Raw genomic sequence first — 22,084 nt, forward strand, 5'->3', positions numbered from 1 at the left:
GGTGTCTGCAAACATTTGGCCGCATCATGGTGTAAATTCACATACCTTTGTGTCCTGAATTGCAAGCGGATCCTCCTAGTCATAGCCCAGGGCCAAAGATGATGTCATTGCTCATATACACACACACATTCACTTTTATTCTTTCAAACAGTCTAGAGTCTATTTAATGGTTCAGGGATGAAAATCCGCACTTCGTGATCGGAATCACAGAGGCTTGGCCGTTTCTGTTCAGGTCACTGTTAGTGTCTGGTGTGTATCGTCTGTAATCAGCCGGGTCTCAGATAACTCATTAGAATGTGAAAGGAGGGAGCTGAGAGTTTTCTGCAGCTCAGGGCTGAAAGGTGAAGAGTGCGGAGGCTTAGCAGTCGAGAGAAAGAGGAAACGGACGGCTTTGGAGAGAGCGCTGGATGAGATTCGGTGAAGGAGTGCTGAGAACCTGGTAGACGTTTTGACAGAAGACAGTCAGTGGTGTCTGGCTCATCTGGTAAGATGGAGTATTAAAGATGCTGGTTCATTATTCTGGTTTTGCTTTTAGCAGAAAAATCAAAGCATTTATAGAAGATCTTCTTATTGGTGGAGTTTGAGTGATGTAGTGTTTTGGTGTGCTACCAGATGCAACTACTGCTATTGGACTTCATTTAGCCTAATGTGGGTAACTTTGGCTTTTTGAACATTTGTAAATCTGGACATTTGATCTTCTTTTTGACTTTGGTGTGGAATTGATGGCACCTATTTATTATTATAAAAAAAACTGCAGAACTCGTTTTTGAACTGTTTTATGGTTCATCCCAGATAACTCTGAGCCCTAAGAAGTATTTTTAAATGTAACTCTGTATTGTAGAGCTTGTTGTGGTTTCATTAGCTATTGCTACTGAATGATGATTATGGATGTAATTTTGTTTGAGGGATCAGAGAGCATCGTTGCTCAGCCTAAGCTTGTGCCCTTGCCCTCAAAGGGCTGAAAAAATCGACAGGGCTATAGATGGAGATGAGTATAGAAAGGAAATGAACCATTCTGAAAGAACACAAGCGATAAGGAAAGTATGCTTTACACAGTTTGAAACTTCTGAAAGGCATGTACTAATTCTCTTATTTAATCATGGGTCTGTTTTGGGCATTTCACTTGCCATTCCCTTTAAGAACCAAGTGCACTCTGACTTTGGAGGATTGCTATTTTAACGATGCAGCTATCTAGACATGTCCAGCGCTTCTCAGCAGAGGAAACTGAAATGCTTGTTGTGTTTGATTACGGCACGCACATACTGTTGCTGAACCTAGACCTCATCAACCAACCCCACATCATTTACTTAGTTACATCTAGGTGGAGACTTTTTTTGGGGGGGGGGGCAGGCAGTGTAACAATGACCTATATTTTGTGTTGATGTAGAATAACATTATTTTATGTTGTATTATGTTTCTTGTTGATGCAAAAGGTGCCAACAGGGGTGTGAGATATTGACAAAAAATTATATTTCAATAGTTTATGTAATTTTTTTGAAAACGATAATAAATTATATTTTGCATTCATCAAAAATGTGTTTGTAAAAGTGTTATATTGTACTAATCTGCACTTCCTAAAGGATATTAATTATTAATTTGTTGTAGTTTGCGGTGCAATTCAATATTTAAAAAATCACATTAAGGAGAACAATTTCAAGTTTGTTTTGTTACAGTGTAACTGGCTTTGTTCAATTTGAAATGTTTGGTGGAAAATTACAGCAAATTAGACAATTAGACAATTAGATTCTTCTGTTTTCTAAATATAGATAGTAACAGATCCAGTGCCACTGATTGTAAGGTTAGTCACTTTCCACAGCCCTCCAGTGGCTGTACTGCAGGCAGAATTAAAATTGACTTATGGTTACATTACATGGTACTATAATGTTCCTTCTATACTGAAGTACTGTATTTACTTTTTAATAAGTACTAAAGTTTAAAATCAGTAACCATATAAAATAATAAAAATATTTCTTGCTGTCCGCAGGAGGTTCACTCTGAGCTGTGCACCCAGAAGGCCGTTCTGCAGCGCATCATGGAGGGGTTAAGGATGAAGTACTCGGACATGTACATGCTGGTGCCTGTTGAGATTGAGGGCCCGCTACAGGAAGTCTCAGTGTCACTCCAGCAAGTGGAGGAGCAGGTAATTTATTGATGTATTGCTCACTTTTAGGGGACTTTGGGGCAGCTGGACCCTGAAGGTTAAAAACACAGGCTTAGCTCCAGAATGACAGTGGTTACATTCTTTGTCTGGCATCAATGGCTGATTGTCTGCCAGTTGACTGTTGTCAGGGTTCAAAGCAGTCAGTGGTGCACCTGTGTTTTCTGCTGCCAAGATAGCAATACGCCAGAAATGTACCTGAACCCACCTAATTTCCAGACCACCACACCTATCGGCGTAGATATACTTGTAAACTTCATTGCTAACTATTTGCCAGTAGAATAGGACTCTTATTGGTACCATATCTAATTGGTCGGCAAAAATGATAAAACAGTTTATGAAAAAATAAAGCCAACAAAGTCAAAAATGAAATACAAAAATGCTGCCATAGACAAATACCCAAGACAAGCACAACAATGCCACTAGAGGGAGTTTGGTTCTTGTACAGTTATATTATGTCAGGGTAATTTTTATGCTTCATAAATCAGAATCGACTGAGTAAAGGTTTAACTGAGAGCTTTAGCATTCAACAAAAGAAATATCCGACATAAAAGCTGCAATGGAGTTAAGAAACGCTACCACAGGGCAGCTCCTATTGGCCAAAGGGTAAAACAACTCCTTAATGTCCAGCTTTACATCATTTAACATATAAACAGACTGTATTTCAGGTAGGAGAGGAAATGTGCTGAATTAACAGGAGCAGTGACAGTGAATGTGTGTGTGTGTTTGTGTGTGTGAGAGAGAGAGAGAGAGAGAGAGAGATAATTCCTAAATGAAACTGCTGACACACTACTAGACTCTATAAAATAAGTGAATTATGGATAGAAGTTGGGGCCAAACTTGGTAAAATTATTATTTTTTCCATTAAAAACACTTAGTGGTAATGTTGACAGCATTAGTTTAGAAAAAAACAGTTAAAAGAAATACATAATATATTTTTTTATAATAATTTTTCACTGTCTCTCTCTCTCTGGTTCAGGTGGAGGAGGCGGTGGAGAGGAGTGGTCCGCTGCACAGGCTGGACGCCAGGCTCTCTGAGATCAGAGCCGGGCTGGAGTCTGTACAGATCAGACTGGAGCAAAAGAGTCCCAGCATTCCAGAGGCTGAGATCACACAGAAGGTCTGATGCAAACCCTGAACGTTATGGCTTATAATTTCTGCTGTCAAAATAATAAAGCATTAAAAAGCCCATGGACTGTGTGTAAGTGTGTGTGTGTTTGTTTTTCTTCCTCCTGTAGCGTGTGTGGGATGAGCTGGACGGTTTACACTCTCGGCTCGCGGGGGTCGAGGTGGAGCTCCAGGACGTTGGTGAAGAGAAGCTTCAGGAAGCGCAGGTTCTCACGGAGAGACTGGCTCAGACCCAGCAGCTTCACACACATCTGACCAAACAGGCCGAGGACAGGACCACCTTCCTCAACAAGGTCAGAGACTCAACAACTGACAAAATACTGCCCACTTTACCAGCAACCAGGGGGGATTCTAGGATCAGAGGTTTAAAAAAAAAAAAAGACAGTAAAAGAAATTGAGGAGAGTTCCTAAGAGGGATGAGTGTATTATATCAGAAGAAATACAGTAGAATAATTCTGATTGATTCAAATCAGACACATAAATTATAATATACATTTTAAACATCTTTTCAGCACATAAGGATACTGTCACGATTGACACTGGTGTTGTTCCTCCAAGACACCAGAGGTCGCTCTCCCCAATTTTGATTATTCTCACCTGTTCATTGTTTGAACTATTTTAACGAGAACTCCGGTATGAAATGGACTTTTGGTGTAGTGAAATATAATAAAGAGTACTAACCTAGCACACCTCCGCTCTCCCGCAGCTTTGTGAGATCCAGTAATTTTGTGCCTTTTTTGCACTTTTGGGGCATTCCCTTTTTTTATTTTTATCCAAGTTCAAAATAGCTCCATATGTCCTTGGTACAATCCTTGGAGCCCTGACATATAAAACAAGGCTAACTTTTAAATTACACACGAAGCTTAAAAAAGTCAATTTTACTCCAAAGTTGTCCTTTAAGAGTGCTGCTGATTCTTGTTTGTATCCTTACAGGATTTCCAAGCATTTTTTTTGCTTTTTCTCTGACCTTTTTCTGGATTTTTTTGGATTTGCCCTATTCTGTCTATTCTGTATCATTAATAAACCTGCAATTGGATCCTCTAACTTGTCTGTGTGACAGGCACAAATTTGTTACATATTTTAAACAGAAACAGCTGCATTCTCTGCCGTCTACTCGAATTTAAATGTAGTTCATCATTTGTGTGTGTGTGTGTGTGTGTGTGTATGTGTAGATGCAAGGATGGCTGAAGGAACATGAAGAGATGGTGAAAGGATCTAAGGTCTGGATCACTGAAGCTCAGTCTTGGCTCACTGCACCATGTACCTACACCACAGCTAAATGCCTGGACAGCCATGTTAATGCTTTACAGGTAACACACACACACTCATACTCACTCAAATATTGGTACAACTGTTTTGTCATTGTTTCTTCTGAAATCAAGGGTATTAAAGAGAGTTTATTCTGCTTTTTTTGGAGTAACTGGAGTCTACTGTGCAGAGAATCCTTTCTACTAGATTTTGGAGCATAGTCCACACCTGGCATCAAGCATGGGGCCAGCAGTGATGGCATAGTTACTTTGAAAAAGTAATCTGATTACTGATTACTCCTTTAAAAAGTAGCTTAGTTACTTTATGGCTTACTTGATACTTGAGAAACTTTGGGGCAGCTGGAGCGTGAAGGTTAGAAACACAGGCTTAGCACCAGAATGTCTGTGGTAACATTCTCAGTCTGGCATCAATGGCTGATGGTCTGCCAGTTGACTGTTGTCAGGGTTCAAAACAGTCAGTGGTGCACCTGTGTTTCCTGCTGGCAAGATAGCAATATGCCAGAAATGTACCTGAACTCACCTCATTTCCAGTCAGCGTAGATATATTTGTAAACTTCATTGCTATTTATTTGCCAGTACAATAGGACTCTGATTGGTACCATATCTAATTGGGGATGAGTTGGAAATTCAAAATGATAAAACAGTTTATGAAAAAATTTAGCCAACAGAGACAGTACAAAAATGCTAACATAGACAAATACTCAAACATAATGTATGTGATATCTGACTACATGAAAGTAAGTTATTCTTTGTTTAATAATAATGTGTTTTTCTCTGTAGATGGTTCTGGATGATTCGGAGCAGATCCGGCAGACTCTGCAGGGCTTTGAGAGTGTGTTGAAGGAAATGCAGGGTGTGTGTGATGTCAGTGCACTGCAGCAGGAGCTGAGTGAAGCAGACCAGCGTGTGGCACACATGCAGCAAAACCTGGTGGAGCCTGTCTCCCAGCTAGAGCATGCTGCAGCTGTGAGTACATACACACTCACACAAACACTTGTCCTTGTCACTTTCATATGAATGCACTATTAGTGAGAGATGTAAAGTAATGAAGTAGAACTGTATCTGAATCGACTGGAGTATTATTTTTTTATCCTGCTTCCACTTTTACTTCTCTACATATTTTGAATAGTTTAATACTTTTACTCTGATATATTGTTTATGTGCTGCATTGTTATTCATTACAACGTTAGGAATCTTTCTAAACCCACATTATTACTAAAGTCAGAGTGGTAGATGATCTGCACTGTCACTGTCGGGTTTGATGAAGCTGCTGCTCATCATTAAGCGAATAAAGAGATCAAGATGATCTTATAAGACTACTTACTATACTTAAATACAACAAATATTGACTACTTTAGTATTTTACTTAACTGTAGAGCTTAAAGAATGCTTCAACTCCTACTTAAGTTTTAGTACTTAGTAAAGTTCGTTGATCTGTAAAGTCTTAGTTATGCTTGAAACCCAGTTAAACAAATAATACAAAAATATTACACTTGCTCATTTATTTATCAACATTTCTTTATCGAGGGAAATTATCCAATATTACATATCTGTGAGTGGTAGAAGTTTAGGGTTACAGTTGATCAGTCCTGCACATTGACTTGGAGGAATTTTAGCTCATTCCTTCATAGAAAACAGCTTCAACTCTGGGATGTTGGTGGTTTTCCTCACATTAACTGCTCACTTCTGCTCCTTCCACAACATTTAGATGGAATTAAGATCAGGACTTTGAATTGTTAATTCCAAAACTTTAACTTTATTCTTCTTGAACTATTCTTTGGTAGAACTTGGTAGACTTGTGTGCTTAGGGTCATTGTCTTGCCGCATGACCCTCCGTCTTTTAGCAGTAAACATTTGACTCTAATATTAGATTTAAAGTAACGGCTAATCCCTGAGGTTTATATACTTTTGCCACTCACGAAAATGTAATATTGGATAATTTCCCTCAGTAAATAAATGATCAAGTATAATATGTCTGTCTCTTTTACTTAACTGGATTCTTTATATCTACTTTTAGGACTTTTCTGATGATGTTTTAGGCCATATTCATGCAGAAATATGTATATAAAAAAAATCATTCAATCATTCAATTGATCCTACAGGAGGTGGACGCCATGGAGTCTGAGCTGAAGATCATGGAGAAGGACGTCGCTGACCTCAGATCAGCGCTGACCTCAAAAGAGGGCATCAGCCAGGACAAACTCAAGGTGTGTGATTATTTTTTTTTTCAGATTGTAGCACAGTGTGTATGATCAATGGTGCAACAGTTTGATCATGCCTGTGTGTGTGTGTGTGTGTGTGTGTGTGTGTGTGTCCTCAGGCTGCTGAAGGCAGGATTGAGCTGATGAAGAGGACGGTAGCTGAACTGCAGAGCTGTAAGGCTGGACTCTGTTTACCTGAAGGAGCAGAAAACACACTCACAGTGTTCAAGAGTGCAGATTTACTGCTAAATCAGCTCTTGGAGCTGGAGCAGGTACACACACACACACACACACAGACACACACACACACACAGAAAGACTGAGTAGATAAGTTTGTGTTTCTGCCTTCTGTAGTGATTCAGAATACACTGACATGCCACATCTTAGTACAGGAACTACTACTGTCTCTCATGACCCATGAAAGTAAAAAAAAATGCAGCACTGACCTGTGGGATATGTGTGTGGGTTGATTGTTTGTATAGACAGTTTTAGCCAGACACCACCGTCCACAATCATAACAACCTAATGATCTGTCTACTATGGGTGGTAATGCCTTCTATACATATTCTTGGTACACATTTGACACTGTGGCTTGAGGAATGTTCAGATCTTCAGAAATGAAATATCCCATCCATCTGGCTCCCACTGTCAAGCTCACTCAGACTCTGATCATTCACTTCACCTTGCCATTAGCACAAGATAACACCTCACAACCTGTACACATGTGGGTGTTCCAAGATCGTATCCTGAAGTAACACTTTACAGTCACTTCTCAAGAGTTCAGTAATCTGTAATAGACTAAATTATGTGATTTATGACTTTGTTTGACTCCCTGTTTTCTATAAACATATAAGAAAGCAACATCTCTCTCTCTCTCTCTCTCTCTCTCTCTCTCTCTCTCTCTCTCTCTCTCTCTCTCTCTCTCTCTTCATAGCTGGTCCTGGAGCACACTGTGGTGATGGTAGTAGATCCTCCTGCTGCAGTGTGTGAGAAGCCTGCCCTCAGCGTCCCCCCGACCATCGCTGAAGAGGAAGCACAGGTACAAGCACATGACCTGCATTCCTTGATATCACTTCCTCTGAGAGGAACTGTGCAGAAAGCAGTCATTAAGATTCATGTCAAAATCCTTCTCTCATTATTTTGAATTGAATGTTGAGGATTTGAGTTCAGCACATGGAATTATGGCACAAAATGATAGAAGATTTCACCAGTGACCAGTTTCATGATAATAAAAATATATATATATATATATATAAAAAAAGAGTCAGATATTACCATACCCTAAATGTACCCACAATTATAGAATGGTCTCTGCTCTGATTGGCTGGTCTGTATTGTATCTCATTAAAACAGTTCAGCCTGAAAAGTTGTGTAAGTTTGTGGGGCAGGGCTAAATTGCTGTAGGCTGACTAGTTGCATAGTCAGCTTAATTTCCATTTATGTATAAAAAATGTAAATCTATAATGTGATCAAAAAGTGTAATCAGTAAATTAACAGTCCTGTTGTCTGTGTGTGTGTGTGTGTGTGTGTGTGTGTGTGTGTTTAGGAGAGTGTTCAGGAGCAGGGTCAGATTGAGATCGTGCGTATGAAGGAAGATGTGCTGAGTGTATCAGGAGCCGTGCTGATGACCGTGGAAGAAACGAGTCCAGAGCAGAGGCTGGGTTGGGTCCCAGAAAACAGCAGCCAGTCCCCAGCTCAAACACAGGTTATAATACAGCCTCACCTGCACACACACACACACACAGCCAGGGCTGGGTAAACTCAGCTAATTTATAGCATCCTACATATCATTTATAATTTACACAAAATCATTTATACTAGATACGGATCATTTATAGTAGTTATGAATCATTTTTAGCTATTGCTGAATCAATTATAGTAGATACTGAATCAGTTATAGGTAATACTGAATAATAAATAGCAGTTACTGAAAAATTCATCATATATGCAGAATCAATAATAAAATACACTGAATCATTAATAGAAGATGCTGAATATTTTAACAGTTTCTGGATCATTTATACTTACTGCTGAGTCAATTATCGCAGTTATTGAATCATTTATATCAATTACTGATTCATTTATCATATATGCAAATTTACTTATAAAATACACTAAATTATTATAAGAAGATCCTGAATATTTTTTAGTAGAAAATGAATCATTTATAACAGTTTCTGGATCATTTATACTAAATGCTGAGTCAATTATCACAGTTAATGAATAATTTCTATCAGTTACTGAATCATTTATCATACATGCAGACTTACTTATAAAATACACTAAATTATTATAAGAAGATCCTGAATCATTTTTAGTAGTTAATAAATCATTTATAACAGTTTCTGGATCATTTATACTAAATGCTGAGTCATTTCTATCAGTTACTGAATCATTTATCATATATGCAAATTTACTTATAAAATACACTAAATTATTAATAGAAGATGCTGAATAATCTATAGTAGATAATGAATCATTTATAACAGTTTCTGGATCATTTATACTAAATGCTGAGTCAATTATCGCAGTTAATGAATAATTTATATCGGTTACTGAATCATTTATCATATATGCAGAATTACTTATAAAATACACTGATTAATTTAGAGCGGATACTGAATAGTTTGAGGTTCGCAGAATAATGTATAATATACAAATAAGTTATTTAATAATAATAACTTATAATTAAATCATTTATAGTATATAATTTCCACAAAACAATGTATAAATAATATATATTTATATATGCGCAGAACAATCCTACAATTCATTTAATTGAGAGGCAGATGTCAAAATTAAGTGTTAATGTAATTTATTTTCTCACAGTATTGTAACTCTATTTTCCTCTTGAATATTTTGGGATGTAGGAATTATGGGGGATTTATTTGGTTATCCAACACAAAGCCGCCATTGTTCCTAAAGTAACACGATTATTACATAAAGACAGAGTTCAGCTGCACTGAAGCTCAGAGCCGTGCTGCGCTGGAGGTTGTGTAGCTGCTGTGATATGCATGGAGACAGATAGTGATGAGCGCATGTGTGTGTTCAACATGGCCAAGCAGCTTCCGCTCCACGAGGAAGAAGAGGAGCTGGAGGAGGAGGAAGAGGACATATTTTTGGATGTGAGTGAAGAGGAAGAGTATAGTGATTACTGGGAAGACGATGAAGAGGAGGAGTATGTGGATGCTAAAGAAGAAGATAAAGATCATGGACCGTCTTCTTCTGCCCTGGGCTCAAAGACTGTGGGCAATTGTACCATGGAGGTAAACCCATTCCTGAAGGATGCTCCTCAAGGAAATCCATTCTTTCTTCTTCTCTGTTTCTCCTCACCGTTCCGTTCACGCCTCACTTTCTTCACTTTTTTCCTGATTTTCATCACAAAGTTTTTATCTTCATTCTCTTCATTCTCTGCTGCTCTTCATTTTTTCATGCTCTTTCATACATTGCTAGTTACACCATACACAAACATGTCCCATTTTACAAGTAACTAACTAACTAACTAACTGACTAACTAACTAAAATTAAGTTGTTAAAGGTGCAAAATTATGTAGTTATAATGTAACTTATGGTAAAAAAAAGTTTGGACTCAGCTTATCGTTTATTGTTTTTCTTCATTTCTTTATTTAATTTATTTTCAAAATTGTAGATTAATATTAAATACCGTATTTTTTGCACAATAAGGCGCACTTAAAATTCTTTCATTTTCCCAGAAATCCTCAGTGCGCCTTATAATCCAGTGTGCCTTATATATGAGTTCTACCAGTCAGGTCACAAGGAGTCTTAAAGCCACTCTGCTAAAAAGTAGCATTATAAGAGTTTCAGTTCTCCAGCAGTATTAGCATTAGCCGCTAACCGTACAAAGCGCTGGCTCTTAGGCCGTTCAGAGGTGAATATTATCGGCCTGTAGCCTGGATAGCACTGCCCGAGCAGCATTACCATGAGTCGCTAACCAAAGTGCTAGCTATTTTGCTGTTCAGAGGTGAGTATATTGGACTGTAGTGTGCGCGGTTACCGTGTTAAAACAAGATACATGGGACGAACCTCTAGTTAACCTCTAGTTAGGGTTCCTCAGTGTAGCTCTGTCGGGTGGCATTAGCCGCTAATCGCTAGAGGTTAGCCGCTAATGCTAATGCTCTGAAATCCTTTTTAGCTTACTATAAATAAACAGAAGCCAATACTCACCCAAATTACTAGTTTTAAGGAATCAAATATGTAGCATAAAATTTTGCGCTCGTTTGACTCGTCTAAAATGTTTTTTTTTTTTGAAGAATTACAATTTTGTTTACTTAACTTAGCTTAACTTTACAGGTCTCACCACCCAGTGGCCAGACCTGCAGAATTTAGAAGAAACACTCCTGTTCCTATTATTAGTTACTAATGTCGCATAAAATGAGCCTTATAATCTAGTGCGCCTTATGTTTTAAAACAGACCAGAAAGTAGACGTTTATTGATAGTGCGCCTTTTAGTGCGAAACATACGGTACATGAATACAATTAAGGGACACATAAGGAATTATGTAGTAAACAGTAAAAAAGTTTGTGTCCTCCACAATCAGCTGATCTAAACCTGATTAACTAAAGGAAAAGCAGCAACTATTTTTCACAATGTAAAAAATCATAAAAAGACTGGTACATTGTTTATTGAGTATTAGCAAGGCTTGGCAATGTGAAGAAGTCCAAAATACTAACATGATTACAGCGTATACAGCTAATTAATATTTTCAGTCACAGCCAAGCTTTTAACTATAAAGATAATTTAGTTATGGTACAAAATCCAGTGTAACAAACTGCCTGGAAAAATTAGCTAAAATCAGACAAACAAATGTCATTTTAGTACTGTAAAAAAATAATAATAATAAATAAATAAAATATAAAAATTAATTGGTTAAGAGCTTAAAGCTGGTAAGTAGGAATGGAAATAAACTAAGCTACTGGGCAATTAATGTGTCTGCTAAAATATATTCTAAAAAATATTTATGTCTATGTACTTACATTTACCACTTACAAAACTGGTCAATAAATATATTATTTTTAAATGTATTTCACTGTGACTATATTCTTTATTCCATGTGCCCACAGTCCCCCACAGTACCACATAGACAACCACATGTACAACTGAATCTCTCTCCATATAAAAGAAGTTTCAGTGCAGTTTATCCAGTACTGCATTTACATACTCCTTTCTGGACTCTTCAGTACATTTTGTTTCATTTTTTCTGTCTGCTGCACTTTTCCTCATCTTCCTCACCTTCTCTTCATCTCCTCCACTCCATCTTGGATCTGCCATGTTCACTGTTTCTCATTTCAACACATTGGTTTCTCCGTCGTTTCTCTCTGACTTGTTTAAACGGCACTGCTTGCTCTGTTTGTTTGTTTTTTGACATGCTCATGGTGCTCAAGGCTTACTGTCTTTAGGCTTTAATGTTATGGATGATTAATGTACATCACTGTCTTGGATTGTGTCATGTTGTCACCGTTTCTGCCTCTAGGTGACACCATAGTCAGACTTTTCTGCCTCAGATTACAGCAGCTCTTTTATTCTGTCTGCTACAGACCCATTTAGACAATGTTAATTAATATTTACACCCATTTTTATGCTCCAAAAGCAGTTTAAATCCTATTACAAGACATCTTGGTGCCACTCTTTTTGAAGTGTCCCTACATAGGACGTTCATAAGACATGCATAATCATTAAAGTGCAGTTCATTACTTTAAAATCCCTGATATTAATAATAAAATTGTACCTTAACTCTAGTAAAGTCTGAAAGCCTTGGAAAAATTTAGAGAATATCCTAGCTCCTTGGCGAAGCTGCCTGTTTACTCTCGACTTTAATTAATAATATCATATCAGTGAGCGGAATCAACTCCAAATTCTTAAATTTGAAAACAGATGTAAAAAAAACTAGACAATCATAACAAAACAAAAGGTTTAGGGGACATAGTATTGTGTTTGATTTGTATTCACTAAAATGTTTCTAGTTATGTTGTGGGCAAGTGCCAAATTTATGATTTTTATATTTTTATGATTGACAGTTGAATATTTACTTCAAATTATTGATTCTATATATTTTTCTATATTTGAATACAATTAGGAGTAATGTTTCTTATTAAACACGAAACCTTTATATGTACTGCTTGAACAGATATCCTCAGTGTATATGTGTGTATAGGCAGACAATTGACAAAAAGGCTTGTCTGTTAAGGGGTTAAGAATATAAAAGTAATTTATTCCATCATCAGGGTTCAGCTATTGACTCTATAGTTAAGTGGGTAGCTATACTGATTCATGTGTCTTTCTGTGTAGGATGTAAACAGTGGAGAAGCTGGAGAGTCTGTGGAGCAGGGCGAGACAGTAACAGATCCTGAGGTAACTTTAAACTGATCTTTAAAATGTTACATTTGTGCTTAGTGACCTTCTACATTTAACACAATCAAACGAACATCAAACTCATTCCTGTCAATGACTGCATTTTTGGAATGCAGTACAATTTATGATGTAATTTGAATCCAGTATGAGTCTGCAGTGGGTAGTTTTTACAGTCTGATAGTAATAATTCTTGAGTGAATAGTATTTTTAATATGTATGTATGAATGTTTCATGTTTTTTTTTTTACAGTTTAACAGTTTAATGCTGTATGAATCCACACTTTAATCCTGAAAGGTGTTTATAATCCAGTATGAATTTGCAATTTCTGCTGTTTTTATAGTATTACTGACTGTAATACCTGCAAAAGTGTTTATAATCCAGTATGAATCCACACTTTATTCCTTAAAGGTGTTTATTATCCAGTATAATTGTGCAATTATTTTAGCTGCTTTTATACTTTAACTGAGAGTTATACCCACAAAAAGTGATTTCAATTCAGTATGAATCCACACTTTATTCCTGAGAGGTGTTTATTATCTAGTATGAATTTGCAATTTCTGCTGTTTTTATAGTATTACTGACAGTAATATCTGCAAAAAAGTGTTTATAATCCAGTATGAATCCACATTTTATTCTTGAAAGGTGTTTATTATCCAGTATGAATTTGTATTTTTTTTAACTGACAGTTATACATGCAAAACTGCAAATACCTGCAAAGTGATTTTGATCCAGTGTGAATCCACACGTTATTCCTTAAAGGTGTTTGTTATCCAGTATAATTGTGCAATTTTTTAGCTGCTTTTATACTTTAACTGAGAGCAATACCCGCAAAAAGTGATTTCAATTCAGTATGAATCCACACTTTTTTCCTGAATGGTGTTTATTATCCAGTATGAATTAGCAATTTCTGCTGTTTTTATAATATAATTGAGAAGAATACCTGCAAAAAGTGATTTCAATCCAGTATGAATGGTGTCTAGTTTTCACAGATTGACAGTGATAACTGTGGAGAGATTATAACCGGTTATTAAGGTGTAGTGTGTGTAGCTTTTAAAGTCATTTTGTATTTTTTGGTGCTTTTAATCCGGCGAGAATCTGCACTATGTTTAGTTTTCACAGTCTAACAGTAATAATGGTGGAATGATCCAGTAATCCAGTATGAATCTGCAGATTGTACAGTCTAACACTTGTAATAATTGTAATCCTAAAAGGTATCTATAATCCAGTATGAATCTGCAGACTGTACAGTCTAACACTTGTAATAATTGTAATCCTAAAAGGTATCTATAATCCAGTATGAATCTGCAGACTGTAAAGTCTAACACTTGTAATAATTGTAATCCTAAAAGGTATCTATAATCCAGTATGAATCTGCAGACTGTACAGTCTAACACTTGTAATAATTGTAATCCTAAAAGGTATCTATAATCCAGTATGAATCTGCAGACTGTACAGTCTAACACTTGTAATAATTGTAATCCTAAAAGGTATTTATAATCCAGTCTAACCATGCCTAATTGTGCAGTGCTAATAACCCAGTATGAATCTGCAGTGTAAGGCCCTCTCCATCTCTCTAGGCTGTAGAACCCGCTGCAGGAGCGAGCGATGAGGAGGCTGGACCTCGGCCGGCGGCGACCGTGCGAACGCAGTCTCCCTCCAAAGAGCTGGTAACCAAAACCCCATTCGTTAGAGAACTCTCCAAGTCTCCCTCCAGAGGCCAGCAGAAGTGCGTGGTCTCCTAACACTAGCGCTCTCTTTGACGGAACCCCTTCGTCTTAAAGCGCCTCTTCTAGAACCAGAGCTCCGCTTCTAGCACTCACGTCTAGAACTTTCTAGAAGTAGAATCCTCCCATCAGTGCATTTACATGGTTACTGGGCTCTGAACTGAATCTTCTGAAGAGAATCTTCTTCCTCTGGGGCAGAGAGAACATTATAATGTACTGATGAAGCTTTGACTGAACTCAGCATTGCTTTTGACTGTGTTTACATACTGAACAATATCTTCTCTATAGAAGATATTACTCCTTTTCCCAAAGACTCTTATTGGCCATAATTGTGGCCAATCAACAGTGAGGAAGTGACTGAAACACTGACATACTTTGAATTAAACAAAGGTTATGAAATTAAACATGCAGCATATGCAATACTTTACATCAGACCTCAAAAATAATGAGTGAATATAAAAAAAATTCTGAGCACTTTACATTTTTTTTATACATAAGAACTGAATAAACATAATAAACCAATATTAAAACTATACTACATAGCGTTGTGGACAGAAGTTACCATACACTTATCATGGACATGAATATTGACAGTATTAAACTTCAATTATTTATTTTACTGGGAAGTTAATCTAATTTATACATATATAGTTAAAATTGGTGTTAAAAGTTCCTAAAAAGGTTCTTTAATGTGCCATGATCCTTTTAACTTTCTGTTAGTGATCGTGATGGATTTCTTTCCTAAAAACGTTTTATTTGCGTGAGTATAGTACTTCCGTTTATTTACAGTAAGCTTAGATTTCCAGATTTCCAATAAGGCTGGGTGCAGCAGCATTAGCATTAGCAGCTAACCATTAGCGCTAGCTGTGGTTAGTGGCTAATGCCACACGACAGCACTACACTGAGGAATCCTGAGTGTTTCAGTAAGCCAGGGCGATATTAGCTAGCAGTTCATCCCATGTAGCTCGTTTTAACACGGTAAACCAGCAGACTACATTCCGTTATACTAACCTCTTAACAGCGAAAGAGCTAGCACTTAGCACGGTTAGCGAGTAATGCTAATGCTGCTCCAGCGGCCAAGGCCAATAATACCAATAATAGGCCAATAATACTCACCTCAGAACTCACTCAGAAAATATGATATATGTTAAATTATTTATTGATCCATGTTATCTTTATCTCCCTTCCTGCAATTCATCTGTTCTTTCTGGATAAATCCATTTTTTATAATGATTATTGTATGTATAGTTTGCCATTAAATTCATGTCCATTATAAGTGTAATTAAACGTTTGACCACAGCTGTTTATTTTATCATAAATATGGCAATTACTCAATATATAAGATCATAAGCTATATGAATTATGGTGCAAACAAAAAAATGTGCCTTATTTCCATTATGGAATCCCCTCTTTTTTTTTTACAAATCTACAAAAGTGACTCTTTGCTTGTTTTTCCAAGCGGGGAAAATCTGCAGGTGTAATTTTTCACTGCTGTAATTGCATGCTATCTTTTTGTTTACTAAAATACAGAGACTAAAGTCTACAGTGTCAGTGTTTTTTTAAAGCATGCGTTTCACTTTTGTAAAGCTGTGTTCATTTTGCATTGTTTTTAAACTGTGACTTAACTGTGATCCTTTATGTCGTGAGCACAGGATGTATGAAAATGAGTGTTTTTGATTGGTGAGGAACGCTTTAGCCAGCTCTTCAGTGTCTGAGTGCATGCTGGGAAAATTCATATACTGTTATTGATTTACTGTGTTTTTCCAGGACTTGTTGTTAACAGAACTACTTCTGTGTCACTGGTGGAAAATTACAGAGTCATGGTTTTGCCCGCTCACAATGAAGTTTCTCAAAGCCCTGCTACTTAACCATGTTATAAACATGTTATGGCAGGTGTCGTATAGTGTCAGAATTTAACAGAATTTTGTTACCGTTACTGGTAGCTGTCCTGACTGTGTTTTATAAAGGACATATAATAGTCATAATACAGTCATAATACAGGATCTCCAGTAGCATGTTTATGGCATGGTGATATTAGGGCTGTGTAGCAGGCCTTAAGTAAAGTGTTACCATGTATTTCTATGGTTTTGGGCCTTTTTGTTTCTCTGCCATGTAAATGCACTGATTTTTTTAGTGTGCATGCACACCGTTTCTCCTCCTTCTTTTCTTCTTTTTTCTTTCCGTCCTTTTGTCAACTTTACTGCCATCTTTCTTTTTTGTCTGCTTTTGAAAAGAAAAGAAATCCGAATGAAAGGAAAAAAAAAATAAACAAATCAAAAAAATCAAAGGAATAAAATAACAAAATAAATCCACAGAAGTGATCTACTCCCGTCGTCTCTCTCTCTTTTTCTGTGTGTCAGGAGCGAATCGGGCCGGCCGGGCTGAAGACACACACTCTCACACAGGGGGTCTCACACACTCATGCAGAAGCCAGCAAAGACATAAAAAACGTAAGCACAGGATCTCAAAGAGGAATGACCCTAACTGATGCTATAACATAACCACTACTAAATAAGATACTGTTGATATTCTGATTGCTATAAAAATCAAATACTACTGAATATCTGACCACTATAAATTCAAGAACTGATAGTCCAATCATTGTAAAATTAGATATTACTGATCATTTGGTTTGTGTTAAAGCAAATGCAACTAGAAATCTGATCAATATAACGTCAGATACTACTGATAGTCTGACTGGTATTAAACCAAATACAAATGAAAATCTGATCAATATCAAATCAGATATTACTGATAGTCTGACTGATATTAACCCAAATACAAATGAAAATCTGATCAATCTAAAATCAGGCATTACTAATAGTCTGACTGATATTGACCCAAATACAAGTGAAAATCAATTTGATCAAAATGAAATCAGATACTACTGATTCTGACTATTGGTAAACTAAATACAGTTCATGCTTTGCATAGTCTGATTACACTTAAAAAGATACTAGTAGCAGTCTAATTACTATAAATCTATTACTATTTACAGTCTGATCAATTTGATCACTATGAAATCAGATATCTCTGAGAGTTCTGATGTTTTTTAAAACAGATATTATTATAATTCTAAGCACTGTTAAATTTGATACTACTGACGTACTTACCACTTTAATATAGTAAGAGTACTAGATATTACTGACAGTCTGACTATTATAATACCATAAATTACTGACATACTGACTGCTGTGAAACCAGAAACCACTTATAGGCTGAGCACTACAAAACCAGATACTACTGACAGTCTGATCACTAAAAAAACAGCTACTACTCACATCAGGTACTATTTAACAGCAGGTACTATTAAAATCCATGTACAGATATTAAACAACACAACCAGGTAACACACACTATCAGGCTACATACTCATAATCCATAACAAGGGGACGCTGGCCGAGGCCCTGGTAAGCTCACAATCAAAATCATGGTGTTAAAGTTGCCTTTAACTCACTCAGGAACTTCTCTCTATTAAACCTTACTCAAACCCTCACCAAACACTGCCCTCCTACCAAACTAGGGTCCGACCAATATGACAATTCTGCCTCTAATACAGAGAACATCAGTATTAGAGTCCAAAGATATTGCTAAGCTAAAGCTCTGCCAAAAACCTTTATGCCTGAGCAGAGAAATGTTTAGCTCCATGGTCTTCAGCCCTGCTCTTGAAGAATTTCTCTTTCCCACACTCTTTAGATCCAGCCCTAATCCACAGATCTTGATAGGCTGAATGAAGAGTGTTTGAGATTTGGCATGAACCCTGCTGGAAGACAGTTGTCTTGATGTAGAGTGGTAGAGACTGGTGGGTTAGATGCTTGGCCTCCATGCTTTTTGAAGTTTGGTGGGACGAGTGGAGCCATATATGAGTCTTGAATGGCTCTTTATAAAAGTGGCAGCAGTGACTGTGGGTTGTGGGGTTCATACCCATGTTCCCTGCCCCTGTTGGACTCTTGACCAATGCCCTGACTAATGCTGGCTTTCTCAGGTAGAACAACAGGGAAAAAAGAAGACCATGATACCAATACCACACTTGTGCTGAGCACAGTTTGAATTTAGCTTCCGCCTTTAACCCATCCGTGCAGTGAACATACACATCAGTATGTAGACTCAGAAGAAAGACACACACAGTAAGACAGTGAACTTACATGCCCGGAGCAGTGAGCATTAAGGGACTCGCTCAAGTGCCCAACAATGGTGGCCCCAAATTCTGGTTATTAAACCCACAACCTTGTCGTTGATGGTCCTGTGCTCTAACCACTGAGACACCACTGCCCCAATAAGATAAGACCAGAAGGTCACTGGTTTGATCCCCTGAACCGACAGGACAGACAAGACCATTCCTTTAGCACACTTAGGGTTTCCCGGGGGACACTATCGCTCCAGATGTGTTTGTGTGTTTTTTACTGAATGGACAAGATAAAGGTGGGGGTCAACTTTCTTCTGTGAGCAACAAAATTATGATTAAGTGTTTTATATTCTTCTAATAGTATGGACCATGGTTAGACCACTATCAACTAGGTCAATTTTTGGCTTGTAGGACATCTCCAATGATACAAATCTGAGGGCTACAGCTACAGGAAACACCTTTAAGTGGTCATGTGTTAATATATATTGGTCGGGCCCTAACACACACTCACTCTCTAACATTTAGCCTCCCTCTGCCTAGTGACAATGTGCACCCTGATACTGACAGTGCTGCATTTTAACCCTTGGAAGTCTTGCATTAATGTATAAATATTCATGTAATAAGAGTTTTAAACAAATTTTAAATAGCAATAAAGCATTTTTTCTCCCACAGTTTCTCTTTCTTTACAATAAGAAATATTTAATAAAAGCTTAAAACCTATTCTCAACAATGTCTGCAGCTCCTAAACAAAGATTAGACTTCCAAGGTTTAAAAACAGAGGCAGCACTATATGTAACATCTTGGAACCTTCCCAGCTTTCACTTTTTTTATAACATGTACATGTAATGTACTGTATGCCTTATACACATCATTAATGTATCAACAAAAATTCAACATTCATAATGCATCAAACTCACTGTTTACCCTCACTATCCACTACAAACACCCACTGTCTAATTCCACTCACTGGCCACTTTATTAGAACCCCTTATCTTGTGTTTCTACTTATTGACACTTTATTAGAAACACCCATCTTCTAATTCCACTCACAGCTTCATCATAAACCACTCACTGGCCACTTTTTTGGAAACACCTACACTTTCACACCAGCACTATTTTATATTATTTCTGGGTAAAACAGACTCTGGTTCATTTGAAAGTGCAGCAGTGAATTTTATGCGTTCAGGAGTAAAGTAGCTTCACACTGCACTACTATACGTTAACCAATCAGACAAGACAACGTGTTCGCATGGTTTGTTGGGGCGCATTTTGGTGCGTTTAGTGCATTTAGTGCGTTTGTGCCTGTGTGAAAACAAACCAACCCAAGAGGAACACGCTCCAAGTAAACAAACTCACCAACCTTTTGTACTTGTGCGCACATCATTCCAGAGAACACAGATCCACAGTTGACATGGAGCCAGTAGGTTCATGTTCCTCTGCTCCAGAGAGTCCTATTCTATTGGCAATACTTCTCTACAGGGACTACACAAGCTGTCTGTGTGCATTTGCTCACCTGTGTCAGCAATGGGTGCAGCTTAAAGTAAGCGAATGCCTTTATTAGAAGGGGTGAACTCACACATTTGGCTATGTGTGTGTGTGTGTGTGTGTGTGCAGTGTACAGTGTAAATTTCTGTACTGTAAGAGCAGCTGAGGCCTTGAGAAAATCTGCATATCAGAAAACTGAAAGTCTCTCTCTCTCTCTTTCTCTCTCTCTCTCTCGCTGTGTTGCTCACTCTTACGCACACACACACACACGCACATATAGAGCAGTGTGTGTGTGATGTGTGTGTTTCCTTGTCACTCGAGCTGTCTGTGAAACCAGCAGCTTTTTCAGGAAGTAGTTTGCTGGCAGGTAGGCGGGGCCAGGCAGGGAAAAAGGAGAGAGAGAATGAGCAAAACAGTCAGAGCATGAGGGCGAACGAGAGCAATGTAAGAGGGCTGAGGTGTGAGTGAGAGAGAGAGTGAGAGAGAGAGAGAGACAGATCAGGAAGACAGGAGCGAACAGACAGAGAGAGAGAGAGAGAGAGAGAGAGAGAGGGGAGGTGGCGTGCTGCATCAATGTTGATGTGTTTGTGGTCGAAAGAAGGGAGGCAGAGAGAAAGAGAGAGAGAGAGAGAGAGAGAGAGAGAAAGGAACAGTGGGGTAGAGTTGGGAGTCAGTAAGGTGAGGTAGAGTAAGGAGTAATACAAATGTAAGAGAGGGAGAGAGAGGTATAGAAAGAGGTAAAGAGAGAAGTTTGAGAGATGGAATAGAGAGAAAGAAAGGAGTAATTAAAGAAAGAGAGGAGGGGAGAGAGAGGTAGAGTAAGGAGCGATAGAAAAGTAAGCAAGGGAAAGGTAGAAAGAGAGGTAGAGACAATTGCGAGAGAGGTAGAGAAACAGAAGGAAGAAAGAAAGGGTTAGAGTAGGCAGAGTTCGAGGAAAAAGAGAAGAGCGAGAAAGGTAGAAAAAGAGAGAGAAAGGGATAACCAAATAAATGGATGCGGGGAAAGACAGGTAAGGAGCAACAGAAATGCAAGAGGTAGAGAGAGGGAGAGATAATAAGAGATGAGGTAGTGAAAGAGAGAACAGTGAGAGAGGTAGAGAAACAGGATAGAAAGAAAGAGGTACAGTAGGTAGAGTGTGAGAAAAAAGAGAAGAGCGAGAGATGTAGAGAAAGGTAGATTGGGGAGAGAGAAGAGCGAGAGAGTAGAGAAAAGTAGATTGGGGAAGAGAGAAGAGCCAGAGAGGTATAGAAAAAGGAAGAGAGGGGGACAAAGGGGTAAATAAAAAATGGATGCGAGGAGAAACAGGTAAGAAGCGATAGAAAAGCAAGAGGTAGAGAGAGCGAGAGAGAATAACAGGTGAATAGAGTGTGAGAGGTAGAGAAACAGAGGGTGAAACAATGGGATAGAGGGAAGAGAGAGGTAGAGAATGAGGTAAAGAAGATAAAGAGTAATGAAAGAGAGAGAGAGGGGTAGAGAGGGGTGTGTTAATGAACAGAGTGAGGCAGTATTTATAGTTTCAGGGTAATGGACACACCCAGCGCGTTACACACTGAGCGTGCGAGGAATTGCTTTTGAATACACACCTATGCACACACACTTGTACACACAGTCGTCTTTTGTCTG

The 22,084-nt window shown here is 37.9% G+C and overlaps 2 protein-coding genes across 13 annotated transcripts in view; one reads left to right on the top strand and one right to left on the bottom strand.

Annotated features, from left to right (window-relative positions):
• The window catches only part of esr2b (estrogen receptor 2b), a 443,098-nt gene that overhangs the window by 293,452 nt on the left and 127,562 nt on the right, over positions 1-22,084 (bottom strand). The window lies entirely within an intron of this gene.
• The window catches only part of syne2b (spectrin repeat containing, nuclear envelope 2b), a 187,408-nt gene that overhangs the window by 88,338 nt on the left and 76,986 nt on the right, over positions 1-22,084 (top strand). For 9 of the 12 annotated variants that reach the window (XM_049481038.1, XM_049481047.1, XM_049481041.1 and 6 more), the window contains 13 exons: positions 1,985-2,140; positions 3,138-3,278; positions 3,397-3,579; positions 4,459-4,596; positions 5,335-5,520; positions 6,657-6,761; positions 6,875-7,027; positions 7,690-7,794; positions 8,302-8,460; positions 9,821-10,021; positions 13,063-13,125; positions 14,703-14,792; positions 17,210-17,299. In XM_049481038.1, coding sequence (XP_049336995.1) covers positions 1,985-2,140; positions 3,138-3,278; positions 3,397-3,579; positions 4,459-4,596; positions 5,335-5,520; positions 6,657-6,761; positions 6,875-7,027; positions 7,690-7,794; positions 8,302-8,460; positions 9,821-10,021; positions 13,063-13,125; positions 14,703-14,792; positions 17,210-17,299 — 1,770 coding nt within the window. The remainder of the gene's footprint in view (positions 1-1,984; positions 2,141-3,137; positions 3,279-3,396; positions 3,580-4,458; positions 4,597-5,334; positions 5,521-6,656; positions 6,762-6,874; positions 7,028-7,689; positions 7,795-8,301; positions 8,461-9,820; positions 10,022-13,062; positions 13,126-14,702; positions 14,793-17,209; positions 17,300-22,084) is intronic. The other 3 variants (XM_049481040.1, XM_049481044.1, XM_049481046.1) reach the window with 3 other exon arrangements.

The sequence above is a fragment of the Astyanax mexicanus genome, chromosome 7 (assembly GCF_023375975.1).
Source record: "Astyanax mexicanus isolate ESR-SI-001 chromosome 7, AstMex3_surface, whole genome shotgun sequence".
Lineage (NCBI taxonomy): Eukaryota > Metazoa > Chordata > Actinopteri > Characiformes > Acestrorhamphidae > Astyanax > Astyanax mexicanus.